Below are 23,350 nucleotides of genomic sequence, written 5' to 3'. Positions count from 1 at the left end.
GAAAATCCAGGGCAGAAGTGTGTTTGAGACTCCATGATGCTGAGTGCCAGGCTGCTTAGGGTCTAGGTTTTGTGTGTTGCCCTCCTCTACAGAGGCTTCCTTCAGGGAAGTAGAATGCCATGCAGACAACCCATTCCAGGGAATCAGAAAGGCTGTCATTAAAACACATGATTAGCACAGGGATAGCAGGGACCAGACTTGGTTAAGGATGTGCTGATATGACAGTGATGTCATTTCATAACTGATGAGCCCTGCAAGGCCAGCATTATTGAAAACAGTGCACACTTGACCACAGGTACTCCTATTAATACCCTATGTAATACTTAACCGTGCTTGCTCCTTTTCATATGATACTTCATTTGATTCTCAGTTATCCTGTGAAGTAGACACTGTTACCTACTTAAATTAGGCCAGTGTGAGGCACAGGTAGAAATTGGAGGGCAGGAGAATGGAGAAGCCAAGGTATTTCTTCCCTCTTTCTGCTTTGAGGACCATCGCCTGGAGCAGCTACGTCTCGTCTGGTTCTAGCTCTTACCTGACAGTTCCTTCTTCCATGGGGCAAGCTCACCATTGGCCGACCATGGTTTTGTTTCCTGCTCTGGTCCTTAGAATCTCCCCGCTCTGGAGCTCTACTCTCATCACTACCCTCTCTCAGTCCCATTAGCTGTACCATGGGAAGAGCTTCAAGCCTTTGCTGGCCTAGGGTTGATTTTTCATTCCCACTTTGACTTTTCAGCTGTTCCAAAGCCTATGTAACTAGCTCCATATATTCAGTCCTCTGGACTACCAGGCAATGCTCTGTTTTCTTAACTGGACCCTGAATGATACGTAATAAACTGATTTTTATTATGTTCAAGGTAGATACTATTGTTTGGATGACTTTTGAGTGTCAGGGAGAACAGGTGTTTACCTATATTTCTGAAACCAGAGAAAGAGAGAGACAGAGAGAGAGATTGATTTTAGTTCAAGGAATTGGCTTATGTGATTGTGGGGGCTGGCAAATCTGAAACTAATAGGGTGGACCACTGAGAAGGACAGGCTGGACACTGAGAGACTTACAGGGGGACCTGAAGCTGTACTCCACAGGTAGACCTCTTTTTCCTCAAAGAAACTTCAGTTTTGCTGATAGGGCCTTTCAACTGATTGGATGGGGCCCGCCTGCATTACCCAGGATAATCTTTTTTTTATCCATCATGGGGAATGCTCATGGGTCAGGGCCTGGTCCAAGTAAGTGTAGTGTAGGGTTTCCCAGGAAGGGAAGCCAGGCATGCTGGAGCCCTCAGGGTGTGCTTTGTGGTTCTGGGTGTGTTGGAGAGAATAAGTTCGGGTCCAGATGGAGGGGCAGGCGGAGGATGCCCTGCAATGTTCTGAGCATCAGAGGCAGCTCAGAGGACAATGGAATATAATATAATCAACTGATTATAGATGTAAATCACATCTACAAATACGTTCACAGTAATACCTTGATTAGTGTTTAATTGAGTAAATGGATAGCATAATCTAGCCATGTTGACACATAAAACTAACCATCACACTGGAGAAGAGGAAGAAATGGAACAGAGAGCAAACAGACAAACGAGTGATTCACTGTCTGGTTGATGACACACACAGGTACAAAAAACAATATGAGCACAAGTATGCTCACAGTGGTGATGGGAGTTTCAACCACTTGGTAGAGTCCTAACCCTATCTGCGAAGTCTAAGGGTATCTACCTCTTAGATGCCCCATTGTCTGGTAGTCTTGGTAATAGCCGAGGGCTCTTGTCTGGTTTCCAAAGCATTCTAGACTCTCCCACCTTCAATCCAATTTGAACTTCTTGCCAAAAATTTAGAGTCCCTTGAGTAAGTCATTGGCTTCTGCTTCAAGTTAATCTTTAATTAAAGCAAAAATACACACACACACACACAGAGCACCTGCTCTACACCAAACTTGTCCTGGATGTTGGAGATATAACAGTAAACAAAATAGTGTCTGTGTTTATGGAGCTTACAGAGTAGTTATGACTGGCTACATAATTTCTGAGACCTACTGCAAAGTAAAAATGTGGGGCCCCTTGTTCAAAAAGTATTAAGAATTTCAAGACAACAATAGAAAGCATTAAACCAAGTGTGAGGCCCTTCTAAATACAGGCTGCTTGTCTCTGAAACTGGCTTAAATTGCAGTGATCTGGCCTTGACCAACTACCCAACAGAAATAGGCGTTTCTGGTCCTCTGCTTCCAGTGGGGGTAAAACATGGAGGGAAGCTATTCTGTAACCGTGGTCTTCTTCCTCAGGGAGGGATTTTCCTGTCAGGATGTATTACCACTTGGTCTTCCATAGACCATACCGAGCATCTATTATATGCTAGACACTGTGTTAAGTGTTGCGGATCCAGCATCCTTTGTGTATCCATCAATAATAAACCATAGAATATCGTGGCATAATAAACAATAAAGTAGAGTTATGTAAACTGGGTATGGGACTCAAGATCTCTGAACAATAGCTCGCCTAATTTTATAATGAGGATAGTAATGGCGTACCTCCCAGGATTGTTTTAAGGTTAAATGAGATATGCTTATAAAGTAATGCCTGGTGTTTGGTAAATACTAAAAAAAAATGTAAGTGTTATTATTATAGCAACTTAAATAGATTAAAGTTATAAGAAACCGTAGAGTCAGTTTCATAAATACATACTTAGGTACCACCATGGAAATAGTTCACCGTATGTTAAAATTAAAACTCAAATAAATTCTTACAAAGAAAACTCTTTCTACCTCAGTGCTGGCGTGCTCATTCAATAAAATGGGGGTGTTACCACAGAACGAAGTTGGGGCTGAAGGAGAAGAGTTCAGTGAAAGCATGCAACTCATTCTGGTAGGAAGAATGCTGAGGCAGGCAGGAGGGTTTCATGTGAGGGGCAGAGCTAGGGTCTATCTATAAAAAAATATTTACGATGCCCAGAAAAGCAAAAGGGAATGAGCTGCAAGGTTGGGGTACACGCAAAAGTCCGGGGTGTTGCCTGAGTGGGAAGCGCTGGTTGAGCTCTGGAAGCATCCCCTGAACAGTAGCTAATGGGATAGAGTTAGCACCATGAGCTCTGCCTTGGAAAGATGTAGGGATTCCTGCCAAAAACATCAAGGGCTCAGATAGTGTCATGGCGCCCAACCCTGTATGAGGCATGAATTCATGGCCGTGTTAGGAGAAATCTTTAGGGTGGTTCCTAGACACATGGGCAGCATAACCAGGGCACGGAACCTGAAGTTGTTGAGGTAATGGAGTTACAGAAAGAGTTCTGATGAGGGCGGTTCCACTGTGCAGGGTAGCAGGGGTTATTGATGGTCCCCGGTCCAGCTGTTGGTCTGGTCTTTGTGCTCCAGGCACAGGAGAGACAACTCTCACCACAGCTCTCCTGAGGACCTACTGACTGCATGACTGCCTGGCTTAAAAGGCAAGATCCTGGACCAAGAGTATGTTGTAAGCACGGGACATGTGGGTTTCAGGAAGTTAAGTCATGTTTTGTAAAAAGCCATTAGTGGATTTGTGACACCTCAGATTGCTGCTGTCTTTCCAGTGTTGTCTCTTTTCCTCTTCAGCCAACACGCCTGCCCCATGGAACTGGTGACCATTCTCTGGATGCATGATTTTTCTTCCTAAGCTTTGCCTACACCACTACTTTACTCTTGTACCTTCCTCCTCCTCTTCTTGACTAGGAGAGTCCCAGCTGTCGCATCAGGAGAGATGACATCTCCTCCGTCCTAACCCTCATCCTGTGAGGCAGGATCAGTGTCTTCCTCCTTGGAACACACAGGACATTTCCTCTTCCAGCACTTACAGTCTCCTACTGCTTATGTTCCTGACAGTATGAATCCCTTAGATGTAAGGGTGAAGTCTTATTCATTGTTTAGTTCCTGAAGCCTGGCCCAGGGCTTGGCTTGTGGTAGGAATTTGGTAAGGACTCCTCGTGTAATTGAATGACTGGATGGATAACCATCCATTATTAAAATAGTTACCATAATATTTTGTAGATTCCATGTCTTAAAAATATTTGGTCGACTTCAAACTTGCTGAGTAAATATTCTCAAAGACTGTAGATGATTATTAAATCAGAGTAAATATAGTCCTTTCAAAAATGTTTATCCCTATTTTAGAAACATTAAGTAAATGCTTAGTACTTTTGCAAGTGACACTTAATGGATGATTAATATCGTAGAAGCCAAAATTTAGATTTAAAAAAAATTCTCCACAGAGCTAGAGCATTGAACTGTCAGAGGACAGCAATTGAACTGTTCCTAAGTGAAAATTTCTTTCTTTTTTTTTTTATTTATTTGTTTGAGACAGAGAGAATGAGAGAGAGAGAACACATGAGAGGGGGGAGGGTCAGAGGTAGAAGGTAGAAGCAGGCTCCCTGCGGGATGCGGGACTCGATCCAGGGACTCCAGGATCATGACCTGAGCTGAAGGCAGTCGCTTAACCAACTGAGTCACCCAGGCGCCCCCTAAGTGAAAATTTCTATTACACTTTACAGCGTATTTAAATCATATTAGCCTATTTTGTTTCTTTATAACACTTGCCAAAGTTACTTTTTTATATTTGCTTATTTACTCTTCCTGACTTGTCTGCCTTCTAACACCATTCAGTGGCAGTGAGGCCACTGAATGAGCAGAGGACCCAGCACACAATTTATGCTATAGAAATATTCACTGAGGGGCGCCTGGGGGGCTCAGTCGGTTGAGCGTCTGCCTTCAGCTCAGGTCATGATCCTGGGGTCCTGGGATCGAGCCCCACATCGGGCTCCCTGCTCAGCGGGGATCCTGCTTCTCCCTCTGCCTGCCGCTCCCCCTGCTTGTGCTCTCTCTCCCTCTCCCAAATAAATGAAATCTTAAGAAATGTTTATTGAATGAATGAATATGTTCAGAAAGCCAGACAGAAAAAAAATGACAAGAAAGATTTCTTTTTTCAGAAAGCCACGTTTCTTTAGGTTCTCAATAGTTAGTGTACTACATTTACAGTTTTATAAATCTGAAGATGGATCTCCTATTTAAATAGTATAAAGGTAATTTTATATGAAACTTGTAATTAAAAGCCTCTGCAAAGGTCCAAGATCATCCAGAAAATGTTTGTACCTGGCATGATTTCCACACTGACATGGTACTACATTCGAAACACTGCCTTCCTATGTCTCACTTGCTGCTGCTGGGCTTTGATAGAATGTTCAAATGCCCTTGGAATTTTCCTTGTGGCTCTTTTACTCTAGAAAGGAACACGTTGGCCACAGATAGATTGTGTTGTGTTGTGTTGCGGAAAGGCAATCTGAGGAAGAGAACATAAGGCTAGAAAGAGGAGGGAAAACATGTCACCCTGTTTTCAAAGTTATATTCTGCTCAGAAATAACATTTCTATTGTCTGTTGTGGGACAGCTACAAAGAGCATGCCAGCAGACATGAAAGAGGCTTCTTCTCAGTGCGGGGTGTGTCTGTACGTGTGATCCAACCAAATGCGTGTCAAGTTGGATATGTATAAACAAGCCTACTGGGTGAAGGCAGAAGATACATCTGTGTTGGGATTGTTGGACGGGGGGACAGGAAGGATAATCGGGATCAGGGAAATAGAATTTTGTAACTGGACATATTGTCACTCCTAATAATTTTGGAGTCCTTTTACTTAAAAGAAGAAGAGAACAGATATCAGGTGAGCGGCTAACAGTGAATCCCATAATGGTATAAGTGAAATCAACAAAAATCATGAAAATGGTACATGAATGACTAGGGTTTGAAAAAACGATGCAGGAATCCAATGTTCATGGATGTCACATTAGGAAGAAATGCGGCGGGGGGGGGGGTTCCCTCAGCAGAGCCCATCATAGCTCAGAGGTGTACTTGGGCAGACACACCTTTATTCAGGTCAGCTGATTTTAACGACAAACATTTTCATAGCCTCATGGACACTGGCTAAATCGCTAAAAAATGAAGGGCTGTGAGCCAGTATCAGAATGAGTTATGTGGGCCAGGGAATCCCAAAGCAGGCTGTGTATCAGAGTCTCCGGAGAAGTTGCAGAAATAGAGATGTGTAGTCTCAATCCCTAGATACCAGGATTCAGTGGATTTGGGATTCAAGAATTGGTATTTTCACCAAATCATGGTGACGATAATTAACACTCATTGTAGATGTTCTTGAATAATCGTACACACCAGACTTGTCCAGGGCCTTTGTTATAAGTGCAGGTTCCTGGTACCACCTCTAGCACTTTTCCCCCCCCCCCCCCCCTTTTCTTTTTACAACCCCTAGCACTTTTGAATAATTGGGTCTTAGAAGGGGCAGACATCAGAATTTGTCCCTCGCAGCCTAGCTGATTCTGATGCAAGTTAGCTGCCGACCACACGTGATCTTTGCTGAGCATTGTACTATGAGCCATTTATACACATTATCTGATTCCATCTTCCTAATGGTCTAACGGGAGAGGGACTTTATCACCCCCATTTTACAGATGAGGAAATTGAAACGTGGAGAAGATAACTCATTCAAGATCACGTTGCGAAGAGCTGAGCTGACTTGCAGACCAGAACTGTCTGACAGCAAGATTTATGCTCTTAATACTACATTGCCTCTCTGCTTCCAGGAGGTCAGAGAAAAAGAAAAATGAATCTTCCTAGTTGGGGCACGTTTTATGAAGGCATTTAAACTAAAGTAGGATAAGTGGACTAACTAATGTTGAACTATCTCTAAAATGAATTATTTTTTGCTTCTGTTTATTTAGTTTTGAAAATCTGATAAATCCACTGAAAGCAAACATGTTCATATTTCTTTCATACAGTGAATAGTGTTATGGTGTCTGAAGTTATTGAAGAGCTGTAAGACCAGGGCATGACTTTAGAAAATGCTGACGTGGTGAGAGGCTAGACACTCCCTACGTTTTAATAGTCTTCCTCCTTCAAAGCACCCTTCCTTTCTCCTTTGAGGGAGAAATAAAATGAGAAAATCTCCAAGAAAACCCACAGACACACCCAGTGAGAACAAAACAGATGATGCTGAAGCAGAGACTTTTTTTTTTCTTAAGAACTCGCTCCTTTTGGATTTAATGATAATGTCAACTGCCTTTCAAAAGATAACTTTTTACCACATTATGAATTTCTGCTGCACATCAGCATCCCTGTAAAGGGCATGTTTCCTGGGTGTTAGAGAAGGAAAGGCTGTTAGTCAAAGATAACTTGTTTACCCAACAGGGACTGTAATTGAAAAGGCCCTTTGGAGTTAATGAAAATATAAAATAGCTTTCCCCACCAGACAGGGAAGAGTCTAATTTAATTATCTGTGAGTGTCACAGATTAGAAGCAACCTTTCATCCATTTCTGGAAGCTGAGTCTGGGCAGCTCACTGCTTGTGAAAGGAACAGGGAATTGGAGCCCTGGGTGGGTGAAGAAAGCCCATGAGAGACACAGAGATCACGGGTGTCTGGGCTCTTTAAACAGTGCTAGACGGTGACAGTTTACCGTGTTTATCTGGGTATGACTTCCATCCTTCAGTGTTCAGCTGGAGTCTCTGGAACACCCTTTAGATCCCAGGCATTAGGAAGGTACATGGATACCTCACGAAAATATAGAACCAAGAGCCCATGAGGACAGTCATCCCACACAAGATGAGAATTTCCAAAGGCTGCGTTTTCAAAAATTAGAAGGAATAAATAAGGGGGCAGAAACAGGTAGCATGTTAGGGGCAGAGGACTATTATGGAGATCTTTGTCATTTGTGAGAGCTGGGTTTCAGAAGCTTGGAGAGTCCCTAAATCTTGAAGCTACTGTATCGAAATTTCTCCAATAAACTTCAGTTTTCCAAGAAAGATCACTAACTTACATCTTTCCCTGACCCTTCACTTGATCCCCTGAACTAGGTGTCCACTTTTTTTGGTGTCCACTTTTCATACAGAGACAAAGGTGGTATTTCTTCAAGAGAAACACCAGCTCAGCCACGATGAATACACACACACACACACACACACATTTTGAGGATGGAGGCTGCTCTTAGCCAATCTGTCTCAACAGCTAATACCCCCTGTTATACCTCAGCCTTCAGTTAATTCAGGTCACACTTGCACTTCAGTGGAAAGTTGGGGCCCTTGAGGAACACAAGGCACTCATGGAAACCCTGCCTTGTGAGTTCTGCGCATCCATTTGCCGGGATTGTGCACTTATTTCTCAACAAGTAAGTGTCTTTATTTGATGGCAAGTTGGCAGTCTGTGGGCCATGCCTGGCTTCCTTGCAGGTGTATTTTCTCAGTCCCTGTGTTGTTTAGTTTTTTAAATTTTTATTAGAGGAATTTAATTTTTTTCATATAAAAAGAAAAAAAAAACAATGAACCTCCAGGTGCACATAACCCAATTTTTATGATTGTCTATATTAAGTCTATCTTGTTTTCTCTGTTTACCCATTTTGGGGGTGGAGTAGAGGGAAGAGGACATGCAGGAGATTTTTAAAGTGCCAGACTTCATATCACTTCATTTCATATTATTGTTTTTCTAACTTGAATTAGTTGCCAACTGAGGTAAGCAGAATAATGCTCTCCCAGAGATGTTCACATCCTAATCCTCAGAACCTGTAGATACATTGTCTTACATGGGAAGAAGGACTTTGCAGATGTAATTAAGGATCTCGAGATGGTGAAATTATCTTGAGTTATCTCAGGGGGGGATTTAATCACATGGGTCCTTATAAGAGGGAGGCAGCAAGGTCAGAGTCAAGAGTAGGTGATGCTGTGACAGAAACAGAGGGTGAAAAGGCAATTTGATGTGGAATCATGAGCTAAAGGAATTAGGAAGCTTCTAGAGGTTGGAAAAGGTAAGGAAATGGATTGTCCCCTAGAGCCTCCAGAAGGCAGCAGACCTGCGATCACCTGGATTTTAGGACTTCTGATTTCCAGAACTGTAAGAGAATAAATACCACTATTTTTGTGGTGATTTCTTAGAACAGCAATAGGAAACCAGCACACAAACTTTTAAAAATAGGGAGAATTCACATTTAAAAAATACAGATTTATGGGTTCTTTTGAAATGCTTCTTTTGACAACATTGTGTCTATTATCTTTCCTGGTAATGAATGATTGGCTAATGCTAAAAAGAAGCTCCCCCGTAAATGGGATATGGGTTGTCTTTTTTTTTTTTTTTTTTACATCTGGTTCTCTGTAGTCTCTAAATTTGTGACTCCTTGTCTAGAAGATTCTGTGGTTGATACAGCCCTATAACATTGCTGAAAGCATATGCTTTGAATCTGGTGTTTTTGTAGCCATGAGCTAGGAGGGTCAGAAACTGCTTAACCTCCTAGTGGGTCAAATATCTAGGAAAGTATAGTAGTTACAAATATCCAAATTTCATAGCCTACTGTACTCTATTATTATAGAGTTGCTGAACATAGGATATATGGTTGATTGAGAACTGCACAGCCCATTAATTTGGACTTAGAACTGGCAGACATTTGTACCAGAGTGAGCACCACCAGCGAAGAATAGGGTTTGCTAAAATAACAAAAGCCTGCAAATTAAATTTATAGTATAATGGAATATTTCACTGCCTTTAGAAAACAGACCATGTTTCATTTACTAGCCCTTCAATTGTGCAATGAAGAATAAACATAAGGGACTAATTTTGTCTCACCTACTCATTATAAATAGAAATATCCCTCAGTGGAAAGACATATTAAGGGTTATGAGTCATTTACAACTTAGTCTTGAATTACTTTAATCAGATGTGACACTTGGGGAATAAAGAGCTTTGATTACTCAGAGGAACTTGCACTGAGCTGATGTCTGGCCTGAGGGGAGCCCCGTGTGCCAGGAGGTGGAAAAGAAGGGCGAGGAGTATGTTGCCAAGTTGCACAGAGCTGGACCCCGTGCACCCCAGTCCGCGGGAGACGCTACAGCCGAGTTCCCAGCTGGTCTTCCCTCCTGCCTTTCCCCTCACGTCACCACATTGCCCCCCTTTTCCTTTCTTCTGAGAGGCAGCTTTGTGATCTGAAAAGTATCACAGCTTTGAGGTCAGGAAGGCACATACGTGGCTTTGTAACTATCACTATGTAACTTTGGCTAGTGCATGACCTCTCTGAGCCACGGTTTCTTCTTCTGGAAAATGTAGATAATAATACATGCTTCGAGGTGTTGAATGGGTTAAGGGAGGGGAAGCGGAGCACCGTGCTGATATTATTTCCTAAGGCTGCCGTAACGAACTACAACAATCGGACGACAGCAATGGATTGTCTCGCGGTGCGGGATGCTAGAAACGCATGAGTCAGGCACCAGCAGGGTTCCTCGCTCCCGAGGGCTATGAGGGAGCATCTGCTCCCTGCCTCTCTTCTCACTGCCGGTGGTTTGCTGGCAAGCTTCAGCATTCTGGAGCTCGATCACTCCTGTCTTCGTGTCCACGTGACATTCTCCCCGTGTCCACATTTCCCCTCTTACAAGCAGACCAGTCATACTGGTTTAGGGTCTGTTGTGTTCCAGTTCGACTTCGTCTTAACTAACTACATCTGCAGTGACCATCTTTCCTAAAATGGTCACATTCCGTGGTATTGGGGGTTCGGACTTCGCCATCTGAATTTGGAGGAGCGGGAACCACCATGTAACCCACAACCCTGCTCATCACACAGTAGGCTCTTAATACACGTTTACCCCTTCAGCCTCTCTTCCCTTAATAAAAGAATTCTTTTCCTGTGATGTAGATTTTTAAACCATCAGACTGTTGGGGTGCCTGGGTGGCTCAGTCATTAAGCGTCTGCCTTCGGCTCAGGTCATGATCTCCAGGTCCTGGGATCGAGCCCCGCATCAGGCTCCCTGCTCAGCGGGGAGTCTGCTTCTCCCTCTCCCTCTGCCTCTCCCCACTGCTCCTACTCTCTCTCTCTGTATCTCTCTGTCTCAAATGAATAAATAAAAAAAAAAATTAAAAAAAAATAAACCATCAGACTGAAATGACTCAAAACCTAACATGTCACATTCTCTCTAAACCTTTCTCTCCTAAGTGTCCCTTCTAAGTTACTACTATTTTTGAGGTCCAAAGACAGAGCAAATCCCAAACAATTCTGACCTTACTCAATTATAATTTTGTATAATTCAGGCAGGGAGCGGCGTTGAAATTTACTTTTGGACTTTCCTCAGAAAAGGTTGAACTGAGCACACAAGTAAACAAGATGAAAGGGAATGTTTACAAGTTTAAAAGAACAAACCCATATGAAGCAGTGTAAGGAATTCATTTGTGTAGAAACAGCAGGTCTCCTCTTCAAACAGCTGGTGTTTGGACGTGTCCAAAGGAAGTTGCCAAGTCCTGGGGGGAAACTCAGGTTGTTCCCAGTTGAGCCAAGGCACCAAGTGGGGAGGCAAATACATCTTCTGACTCTAAATGGAATGGTTGGTGAAATAGGCTTCTAGGAGCTGGGGCTCCCTCATGAGAGAAGGAATTGACAGGTCGGGCAAGTCTAGATCCAAGAAGCTGGGTGAGGGAGGTGAAAACAGCTGATGATCATGGAGCCAGAGCGTCTCTGGAAGGAAGGAGAGAATAAACTGTCTAGTAGTAAAAACTAATGTGGGCAGGGGGGAAAAAAAAAGGGCAGAATTATTCAAAATGGGCATGACAAGGCGACACACAGCAGAATCCAGTTTGGGGGTCCAAGTTCATGGCCAGGTTTTCTTCCAGAATGCTGAGTGTTGGGTGGTTCAGAGTAGGATTTGGGTAGTGTAACTACACACCCCTTCTCTTTTCTGGGGTTCCCAACTGAGAGTGAGAGGGAATGATGTACTAATGAAGAATAAGGAAAAAACCCATCTTTATTAATAGCTAGGCAAGTGCCCAATAAGCCCTAAATGATGCCAAACTCAGATAAATGCTGCATCATATAGAACACGGCCGAAGTGATGTGTCTTGCCTCCTCTGGCCTCTTTTGAAGTTAGGATGCTTGGGTATTGAAATGAGTCAACAGTGTGGACCAAAATGGCCAGGCTGCTGTAGGACCAGTCCAGCATACATGTTCCCTTCATGCAAATATGGTGATTTGCAGTGAATGGGTAGTGACCACAGACACCCACTTGTGATGAATATGACAATGCCTTCTATTAAAAAAGACCCAGTGACAGCTCTAGATCTGAACAATTAGAGTCATAGCCCCTCTTTCCTTGGAGGGGAAGTTAATTAGATTGGGATAGACAATGGGCAGAAAGGCGCTCCCCTTTCCTGTAGTTGAGTTCTCCAGTAAGGTTGTCATTCTGCTTTTCGCAAGGCAGAGAAGAGTGTAGGGTAGAAAAATCATCCCCAACTTAACAAGACACAGGCTTGGGTGGCTGTATCTGGTTCTTCCAATTTTTTAGTCCAAATTGATTACGCGTAGCCTGAACTGGAAGTGACACAGAGATACAGAGTAATCCAAGTAGAATCCAACAGTCTTTAAGAAGCAAGACGAGACTTTGGAATGTATCTTAGAATGTGGTCATTTTGAAGAGCTGTCTCATTAGCAGTAAGCAAAATGAGGAAAGACAACTGAAAGGCCAGGTTCATGTGGTTGAACTGCTCTGTGCCTCGATGGGGACTAGATCTTCATGTGCCTTCTATCTCCTCTTTCCATGATGCTGTATGACAAAAGAAGATTTAAAACCCTGGCTGTGCACTTATCTCCTTGGATATGTGTCATCTGCCCTAGGGTTGGCTTCATTATGAAATCCTGGGGACCAAAGCATTACTTTTAATAGAGCCATCAAAGGCTTCTGTTAGAGTACATTAACATCTGACCTTCTGCGTACTCAGTAAATAAGATAACTTTCAAAAAACATACCCCGTGTCTGCAAATGTTTAAAGAGAGAGAAAGAAAACTGGAAAACTGACTGAAAATGTAGTGGGTTCTTGCCATTTTCTTATGATTAATGTCTTGGCTTTACCCACCTCTTCCCAATTCATGTCCACTCGGGACCTCAGAATGTGACCTGATTTGGAAATAGGGTCTTTGCAGATGTAATTAGTTGAGTTCATACTGGAATTGGGTGGGCTTTAAATCCAGTGGCAGGTATCTTGATGAGAAGGCCACCTGAAGACACACAGAAAGTCCATGTGACAATGGAATCAGAGATGGGAATGACACAGCTTCAAGGAACACTGGTGGCTACCAGAAGCTGGAAGAGGCAAGGAAGAATTCTTCCCTAGAGCCTTGAGAGGGAGCATGGTCCTGCTGTCCCCCAGAAGTGATTTATCCATAATGCAAGCACCAGAGTCCTGCTATGCTAACTTGCATGTTGACTCTAGTGAGAGTTCTATTTATGAACCCTGAATCTGGGGCTTTATTGTATATGGCTTATAGAATTCCAGAGCCAGTTTCAGAATTTGGCAGGAGGGAACACATTTGAAATCGGGGACTGCTGCTATTGGGAACGTTGGCATGTGAAAATGATAACCTCCCTAAATGTCCCACAGTCAAACCATATTTCTCTTTCCTTATTTTCATTCTGCTTTCTCTAACATTTTTCAGCATTGTCTTGACATCTATCAAACCAGACGGATCATTCTGTCTGTTCCCCACTGTAAGCCACCCTTGAAGTCACCATGTGATCCAGGTGCCAACAGTTTGGGAGTTGTGTGAGAGGAGAGAAGCGAATCCAGTAGCGAGTCCAACGGAGCTGAGGCTCCCTCAGAGCCTGGGTTTTGAACTTGCTGGCTAGTCCCCTTTCCCGTTCTCCTCTGCCTTCTCTTCCTTTCCATTCGGCTCTGCATCCCAGGTGTGCATGTCCCACCTGGCTCCCGACCGCTGGGTCCCGGTGTTGTTTGGGACCAGCTAGAAGAGGGCTGCAGACTGCGACTTGTTAGCATGTTCCCTGTGTTCCCGTGGCCACATTGAAACTTGTTCCTCTCCTTTTGGTGAAGTGGAGGGGATCTTTATCTGCCTCTCTAAGAGTTGGTGCAGGGATCAATTATCTCATGTTTGTAAAGCATTTGGAAGTTGATAACTGCTCATTATTATTACCCTGGTATCTTGTCCTTTGTTCTACATTCCTAGCAATCTGAGGTGAAGAGACTTAAATTAAAAAGTTGCCAAGATCTCCCAAACACAAGTTGTGATTGACCTTCTTTCTCTGTGAACTTTTTTTTATCCTGCTTTTAGTCACTGGCCTCACATCCAGACCTTTCTTCCTGAGCAGGGTAGCTGGAAGCAAGTGTGTGCGTGAGGTGTGGGATGGGGATAGTTTAACGTTTCCAGTATCTGCCGTATGGGAAGTGCTTTATATACATTGTCTCATTTAATCCTCATAAAAATATGCAGGGGCGCCTGGGTGGCTCAGTCGGTTAAGCGACTGCCTTCGGCTCAGGTCATGATCCTGGAGTCCCGGGATCGAGTCCCGCATCGGGCTCCCTGCTCGGCGGGGAGTCTGCTTCTCCCTCTGACCCTCCTCCCTCTCATGCTCTCTGTCTCTCATTCTCTCTCTCAAATAAATAAATAAAATCTTTAAAAAAAATAAAATAAAAAATAAAACAAAAATATGCATAGGAGGCCATTATCGGCACGGTACACGTCAGTGAACAAGTGCTTACAGCAGTTAAGAAATCTCTTCAAATCTCAGCTGGGAAGTGGCAAAGCCAGATTCCGAAGATGTTGCCCTTGGGCTCCAAAGCCTCTGAGCTATCCCTGCCACTCTGTGCTCAAGGAGAAGGTAGAAAATAACCGTGTTAGGAAGAGTGACTTGGCATGAGTGGAGAAAAAGAGATCCATACATTGTTTTTTTTGCCCTCTGAATAGAGTCCATGGAACACAGAAGTAATAAAGCAAGAGTCCTAGTAGCTGAAGCAGTTCCAGCCTAGGAGCAGGCAATTTTAAACTGAAAAAGCAATAACTTTGTCTTACCCCATTCTTTTTTTTTTTTAAGATTTATTTATTGATTTTATAGAGAGAGGGGAGTGGGGAGGAGGGGCAGAGGGCGAGAGAGAATCTTAAGCAGACTCCCCGCTGAGCGTGGAGCCCGACTTGGGGCTCGATTTCAGGTCCCTGAGATCAGGACCCTGAAATCACTGCCTGAGCCAAAACCAAGAGTTGGATACATAGACTGACTGTGCCACCCAGGCTCCCCTGTCTTACCCCATTCTTTGACAAGGGAGGACATTAGACCCAGAGAGGCAAGTAATTCTTCCCCAAGTTTATTCAGATCTTTGGTTTGATAGGCACTATTCCTACTTTGATGTGGTAATAAGAATATCTAACATTTTCTTTTAAATTAGTGTATAGTTGACATACAATACTGTATTGGTTTCAGATGTGTAACATAGTGATTGGACAATTACGTACATTACAAAATTATCACCACAGTAAGTGTCGTTACCATCGGTTACCATACAAAGTTATTACAACATTATTGACTATATTCCCGATGCTGTACCTTTCATCCCTATGACTTGTTTATAACTGGAAGTTTTTGCCTCTAACTCCCCTTTACCTGTTTCGCTCATTCTCCCATACCCCTCTCACCTGACAACCACCAGTTTGTTCTCTGTATTTGAGTCTGTTTCTGTCTTTTGACATTGTTTGTTTTGTATTTTAGATTCCACATGTAAGTGAAATCTGAGGTTATTTGACTTTCTCCGTCTGACTTAACTTCATTTCACATAATACTCTTTAGGTCCATCAATGTTGTCACAAATGGCAAGATCTTATTCTTCTATAGGGCTAAGTAATATTCCATTATACATAATGGAATATATTTATATATATAAACACACACACACACACACACACACATACACACACATATATATAATGGTATATACAATGATAGATATATAATGGTGTGTATATATATATATATAGTGGTATATATAATGGTATATATATGTGTGTGTGTGTGTATATATATATATATACACACATAATGATACACACACACACACACACACCATATCTTCTTTATCCACTCATCTGGCAATGGACACTTAGATTGCTTCCATATCTTGGCTTTTGTAAATAATGCTGCTATAAACATAGGGGTGCATATATCTTTCCGAATTAGAGTAGCTACTATTTTTAAAGGCTTGCTTGCTTACTGTATGCAAGACACTTTTCTAAGCCCTCTGTGTGTATTAATTAATTTTATCATTACAACTTTGCCTAGGCAACCGCAGTAGTATTCTTTTTTTGGAAATAACCTACAAAAAAGGTACTGAGAGAATCTGCAGATTCTAGGTATTTTAGAGAAAACAAGGCCAGCAGCTTTCAAACTGTATCCCAGTGGTTGCTAGGAGCCTCGCTCAGAGGTGCGGCTCGTGTGTGGCTGGCGGTAAGACAAAGGCATAAAGTCTCGGATCTCAACCAGGCTGTAACCCCATACAGAGCCTCTTTCAATTGTTTTACATTTTGTTCTTTGACCTGTGATTTAATCTGATCAGAATGATCAAAGAAATTTAAAAGTTTGAAAGCTGCTCCATCAAAAGGAATGAGATCTTGCCATTTGCAACGACGTGGATGGAACTGGAGGGTATTATGTTGAGTGAAATAAGTCAAACAGAGAAAGACATGTATCATATGATCTCACTGATATGAGGAATTCTTAATTGCAGGAGACAAACTGAGGGTTGCAGGAGTGGGGGGTGGGGTGACTGGGTGATAGACACTGGGGAGGGTATGTGCTCTGGTAAGCGCTGTGAATTGTGCAAGACTGTTGAATCTCAGATCTGTACCTCTGAAACAAATAATGCAATATATGTTAAGAAAAAAAAAAAAGAAGAAGGTAGCGGGAGGGGAAGAATGAAGCGGGGGAAATCGGAGGGGTAGACGAACCATGAGAGATGATGGACTCTGAAAAACAAACTGAGGGTTCTAGAGGGGAGGGGGGTGGGAGGATGGGTTAGCCTGGTGGTGGGTATTGAGGAGGGCACATTCTGCATGGAGCACTGGGTGTTATGCACAAACAATGAATCATGGAACACTTCGTCTAAAACTAATGATGCAATGTATGGGGATTAACATAAGAATAAAAAAAAATCATAAAAAAAAAAAAGTTTGAAAGCTGCTGACATAGATGACTTACAAGCCCTGTCTCAAATAGAGGATTTAATGACTACTTCCCTCAGGTTTTTTTTTTTTTTTGATTGAAAGAGAATTGACATGTAACATTTTGTAAGTTTAAGAGATACAACGTGTTGATCTCCTACATTTATTTCTACTTCCCTCAGTTGTGACCAGTGACTTCTTTCCACCGTCTCAAATTCTTCTTGTCATTTTGTAAACCTTTTCTCTCATGCTCTGCCGAAGTGACGAAGGGGACAGGATTCAGCTGATCCCAGTTGTGCTTCAGGGTAATTTCAGAATTGTGTGTCTGTTTCCCTGTATCTTCTCCTTCACCTTCTTCATGAGAAACATGATCAGTTCTTATATATATATAAGATATATATATACCACAAAATATATATATATATTATATATATAATATATATATATATCACAAAATATTTTAGGGCTTTAGAATGACTCATACCTATCTATACTATTTGACACGTGAGTGAGTTGGTGATTCCACCATTAGAAAGATCTGCATTTTACTGTTGGCATTCACTGTTAAGGTTTATTTTGCCAACTTAATACTGTTTTTGAAGAATGATGCTTATTTTTGTTCACATTTAAATGGTCCCAGTCAAAGTTAATGGAGCAGATCTGACTAGGTAAGTGAGATAGGCACTTGGGAAGGATCATTTGTAGCTTTTCCAGTCCAATTTATTGAACTGGAAAAGTAATTTACTAAGTGTAATGTAGAGGCTAGAAAAAATTTATTCCAAACCCCACCAACACTATGCCTTGAGACTATAGCTTGGTTACTTTGTGGGGTCTAGTACATTGCTTACTGTAACAATTTATTTTGATATCTTAAAGATTTGTTGTTCTGTTGGAAAAAGCAATAGGCTAAAACTAGATTTTTTTTAATATGTATCAAATGCATAATTGGAGAAGTAAGTCAGGTAGTTATTCACATTCTAGTATAAATAGCTTTACAGTGATTTCTTCTTTCTAGAAAGGGAGGGTTTTTGTTTTTTTTTTAAGATTTTATTTATTTATTTGAGAGAGGGGATGAGAGAGAGCATAAGCAGGAGGGAGGAGCAGAGGGAAAGTGAGAGGCAGACTCTCCAGTGAGCAGGGAGCCTCATGTGGGGCTTGATCCCAGGACCCTGGGATCATGACCTGAGCCAAAGGCAGACACTTAACCGACTGAGCCACCCAGGCGCCCTGAAGGGGAGTTTTTATTTGGAATTGTTGGAAGGGGTGCATGATCATTGTGTAATGGATTCTTCCTGGAAGAACTCTGCGATGGATGGGAAAAGAAATTGTTAGCACCGAAGATATTCTTGGTTTCCTTATATATATTTTTTTTCCCAAAGAAAGTGTCATATTGTTGCCATTTCCAAAGAATTCCTTTTGACAAGTTTAGAAACCAGTGAGTCTGCTACAATTTTCCCACCCTATGGTTCACTGAGGGTCTTACCATCTGCCAGATATTATGCTAAGCACACTATATACGTGGTATTTGTTTGTTTATTTATTTATTTATTTATTTATTTATTTATTTATTTATTTATTTATTTAAAGTAGGCTCCTCGCCCAACTTGGGGCTTGCATTTACTACCCTGAGATTAAGAGTCACATGCTCTACTGACTGAGCCAGCCAGACGCCCCCCGTGTACGGTCTTATTTAATCTCCACTCTAGCATTATGAGTTACACGCTACTTACCAGGTTCTAAATGGTGCTTATTCTGCACTGTGGTAAGCATTTTAGACATTTAATTAATTAATTAATTAATTAATTTTTAAAGATTTTATTTATTTATTTGACAGTGAAAGAGACAGTGAGAGGGGGGACACAAGCATGGAGAGTGGGAGAGGGAGAAGCAGGCTTCCCGCGGAGCAGGGAGCCTGATGCGGGGCTCGATCCCAGGACCCTGGGATCATGACCTGAGCCAAAGGCAGACGCTTAACCGACTGAGCCACCCAGGCACCCCACATTTTAGACATTTTAACTCAACCTTCACCACAGTCCTCGGGTATAGGTACTATTATCTCCCCATTTTACAGGTACAGAAACTGAGATACAAAGAGATGAGCTGACTTGGCCGAGATCCCACAGCTAGTAAATTGGGAAGAGCTATGATTTATGTTCAGGCATTCTAGCTCCAGAGACAACACTCTTAACCACTGTTGTGTGCGATATTATCTTTATCGGTGAGGAAATAGTAGAAGGACAGAGAATAATAACTCTCCCAAAGTCACCTGGGCAATAAATAATGGAGAGAGGGGGACTCAGATTCAGGCAGCCCATAAAACTGTGTAACCTATAAGTCTCACCCCTTCTGCCATCTTGCACATCTTCTCTGCTTTGATCATTCAGTCTTAAAGCCACTTCAATACAGATATCACTGTGGCACTTAAGAAAAGTAATGATAAGAATAGAAAGGGAAGCAATTAGCTTTATCATTTATTCAGTTTACTGCCTAGCTTAATTTTGAATAGATTTTGGATTGCGGTTTGTCATGAAAGGGTTGAACCTTCCCTTTGAATTGCCAGCGTCAAAGACGACCTTGACTTCATATAGCGCAGTGATTCTTAATCTTTAATGAGCCGCCCGAAGGTCTTGCTAAAATGCAGATTTTGATTCAATAGGTCTAGGATGTGATGCTGATGCTCCTGGGACATGATCCATGCTTTGAGTCACAAGGCTAACACAGTGTTTTCAAACTGAGCATAAAGATGTATCTCAGGGCCCAGAGTTCACATTGGAAGGAGGGAATTTTCATAGATGGAAGAACATGTACAGAGTTTGGTGATCAACACCGGGGAGCGGGGGTGGCTCATGAGATAAGACCTGAGCTACCTGACTCCCGGGATTGGAAGGGACCTTAAGGGTCTCCTGCTCCAAACATCCAGCTTGACGTTTGAATCCTCTTATATCCCTGCCAGGTCATTTCACTCCCAGAGTTAAGGAATTTTCTGTGCTGAGTGAAACTAAGAGAATTTTAAGATGGTGCCTGAGTCACAGAAACAGTCCAGATGAAGGGCTCTGATGTCTCCTACCTCTCCAGACAGACATTTGCCGCCATAATACATTTTCAGAGCCTTTAGGTATTTCTTCAAAAGCTTTCAAACCTTACCATTTCCTGATAAAAACAATGTACTCTACCAGAGAACCATCTGGGAGTGCTTATTTCCCCAAGCATCTGTGTCCCACTCTGAAATAGTGATTTCAGGGCTGACTGGCAGGTGAGAAACAGTGACAGATGTCTGGCAGCTGGGCTCCTTCTTGGCTGTGCTGACGATCTGTGCCAGGGCCCTTGAGAAAACATATTTTCCAGAATCAAGAATCCTGCGACCATGAATGGTTTCTTCTCATTTTGATTTCACGACCTGAACCCAAGGCTCCTATGGTCAGGTCTTCTGATTGCGGGGGAAGCCAGCTTCTCCTTTCGTCTCTCCTCCTGCAGGCTGTGACTTGACAGCGCCCTGTTTTCTGTTCCAGGTGCCCGGGGAGAGTGAGAAGCAGTGGAAGCCGGCACTGGTCGTACTGACCGAGAAGGACCTTTTAATCTATGACAGCATGCCGCGGAGGAAGGAAGCCTGGTTCAGCCCAGTTCACACGTACCCTCTTCTTGCCACCAGGTAGCCTTGGCCTTGTGTTTGAGTCTGATGTACTTGCAGTTTGAGACGGTTCTGGTCAATTACAAGTATTTCAGCACATTATATTCCTGCGTCCTGTTGCGTCAGGAACTGAGAACTCCCCCAAAATATAGCCACACATTTCTATCCGGATAGGTGATTTATCATTGACAGCCCGGCATGGGGCAACACGGACCCAAAGAACAAACTGCTTCTCCATTGTGAAGGAACAGTGACATCTGGGAGATGGTCCACACCCCGTCACCTTCCTGGGTCTCCACCCCAGTTCCTTTGAGAGGAACTATGCCCATGCGTTTACAGTCTTGAAATTCAGGTAGAATCGTCAAGCAAGGGCCTTCACTTGTGGCACAGGGATTGTCATATGGGAATGTACTATTACTGTGCTTTTTACAGTTGGCTCGGCGCGAGACCCCATAGCAAGTTCTTCCTCGGTTGTTGGTGCTTCCTGTGGAAATGGGGCTGCCAGGGTCTGTCTGTTTCTTAGGACCTTCAATGCATGTTTATTGTTCATGTGACATATTATCTTAATGCATCATGTGCTTATCCTCTTTTTGAAGGTCTTTATTCTGAGCCCAAAAGCGCACCAAACCTGAGTCTTGATCCAAGTAGTTGACACCTCCCAGACTTGTCTCCTGTTGCCATCTCTTTCTGTATGTGCTTTATGATTCTGGACACAGTTTTCATTACTCCTCTACCTCTCCTTCCTTACCTAGAAGGTAGGCATGCTAACGTAACGTTTATGGCCTCCCTGGCATCGTGCTTGGTGGTATGGGGCCCTAAAATGCCTGTGAATGAATTACTGACCAGTGTGGCACAAACTCTGGAAGAAGTTTGGGACAACAGACAGAAAGCATAGAGGACTGAGGTTTGGGGGCTTCTGTCCTGAGCAAAAGATAGATAGAAACAAGATGGGTTCTCCATTCTGAAGGAACTGAGGTGCCAAATAGGTTACAGCCAAGGCTCGGGTGCAGGGAAGAGAATGAGACCCAGGAACAGAACAAGAGGAGACACGAGATTAAAATGGCAATGGTGTGTGGAGCTGAAACTCCTTTCAAAGCCCTCTTACGTCCACGTATGGTGATTATGGAGAACAGCAAGGGTGACCTGAAGAAGAAGTGATTATCGGCCCCAGAGGTGAATAGAGGAGGAGGCCTTCAGGGTCAGGGATCACACCTAGAGCATTTAGATACAAATAAAATAAAATAACAAAACAGTAGTTTAATTTTTGAGTATCCTAAGCCTTAAAATCTTTGGCAGGGTAGCTATGAAAGCACTATTGATGTTTGCAATAAAATCTCAATAATCAGAAGCCAAACATCCTAAAATGTTCCTGTGGAGCTTCAGGCTGTGTCTTGGGGTCCATTCAAATTCATCTCAGCCTCCATCACGTTCCACAGCCCTCACCCACTAAGCAGAGAAATTGGACTCAGGCCTCTTAGACTGATTTTTGGGAACAAAAGTCTATGTAAGGTGAAGTTTCTAGGTAACTCTCAGGCAACTTGAAAATAAAACTTACCTCATGCATAGCCTACTCGGAGTTTCTGAGCGTTCTGACATGGAGGCTGCCTTTTTATTCATGCATGCATGCATTCAGGATTTTAAAAAACTCAGCGCCTCAGTCTACAATAGCCATATTTCAGATACTCAGTAGTTGTGACTAGTGGCTATTAAGTTGGACAGCACAGGTCTTAGAACATATCCATCGTCACAGAAAGTTCTGTGGGACAGCACCACCCTAGAGCATAAATGACTAGCTCCGAATTTGTCCTGATTCGGGCAAGTGACTGGACTGACACGCTCCAACGGCAGTGTGTCCAAAGCTCAGGCTGCCTGACGGGAGGTCGTCTTGCAGGCTCTTGGGGCCGTCTACACAGCAGGCCGTCAGTGGCTCTGCGAAAAGGGTGCGCAGGCGCAGCAAATGGATCTGAGTAGGTTTGGGGGGGGCACCAGCAGTAACTGTGAAAGGCTCAGGAGCCACAGGCGTGCCAGGGCTGGGCTGTGAGCAAAGCACACGAGTAGCCCGAAGCCACGAGCCAGCGTCCGCTATGGAAATAAATAATGGAAACCCTTTCAGTGCGAACTGTGCTCAAGATGCATCCTAAGAAATCGGCACCTACCGTCTACACCTAGAGGAGATGCAGTGGTGATACCTGACCTCCCAGTTTACTGCCTCTTTCCCAAATCACCCAGCCTCACCACTGAACTGCAGAATCAAAACGTGCTGTGTGTGTGTGAGCCCTACAAGCAGTGGTACGCGGAAGCTCCTAACCATGCCCCTGATCTCCAGCCGCTAGCCCGGGAGGCAGAGACTGTGCGCGGCGTTAGGGCAGCCCCGGCTCTACGTTCTTATTTCGTGCGCTCCAGCTAGTAGCTAACTTGCCGTCTGCTCCTGAGCAGCAGCTTGGAAATTGCAGGAGCTGGAGTTTCCGTCTTCGTTTTCCTCCCGCCAGAAGAGTGCCTCCCGCTCCCGGGTTGATCGCTCCGCCTCCCCTTCCCGGGCTGACCGCCCCGCCTCCCCCTCCCGGGCTGATCGCCCCCCTCCCCCTCCCCGGCTGATCGCCCCGCCTCCCCCTCCCGGGCTGACCGCCCCGCCTCCCCTTCCCGGGCTGATCGCCCCGCCTCCCCCTCCCGGGCTGATCGCCCCGCCTCCCCTTCCCGGGCTGATCGCCCCCCCTCCCCCTCCCCGGCTGATCGCCCCGCCTCCCCCTCCCGGG

At 43.6% G+C, this 23,350-nt stretch overlaps 1 protein-coding gene across 1 annotated transcript in view; it reads left to right on the top strand.

Moving 5' to 3' along the window:
- The window catches only part of SNTB1 (syntrophin beta 1), a 228,089-nt gene that overhangs the window by 178,254 nt on the left and 26,485 nt on the right, over positions 1-23,350 (top strand). Inside the window, exon 4 of the mRNA XM_035011838.1 lies at positions 20,479-20,618. Within this exon, the coding sequence (XP_034867729.1) occupies positions 20,479-20,618 (140 nt within the window). The remainder of the gene's footprint in view (positions 1-20,478; positions 20,619-23,350) is intronic.

The sequence above is a fragment of the Mirounga leonina genome, unplaced genomic scaffold (genome assembly GCF_011800145.1).
Source record: "Mirounga leonina isolate KUSES-001 unplaced genomic scaffold, KU_Mleo_1.0 Mir_165, whole genome shotgun sequence".
Classification (NCBI taxonomy): Eukaryota; Metazoa; Chordata; class Mammalia; order Carnivora; family Phocidae; genus Mirounga; species Mirounga leonina.
This window is presented reverse-complemented; position numbering and strand designations above follow the sequence as displayed.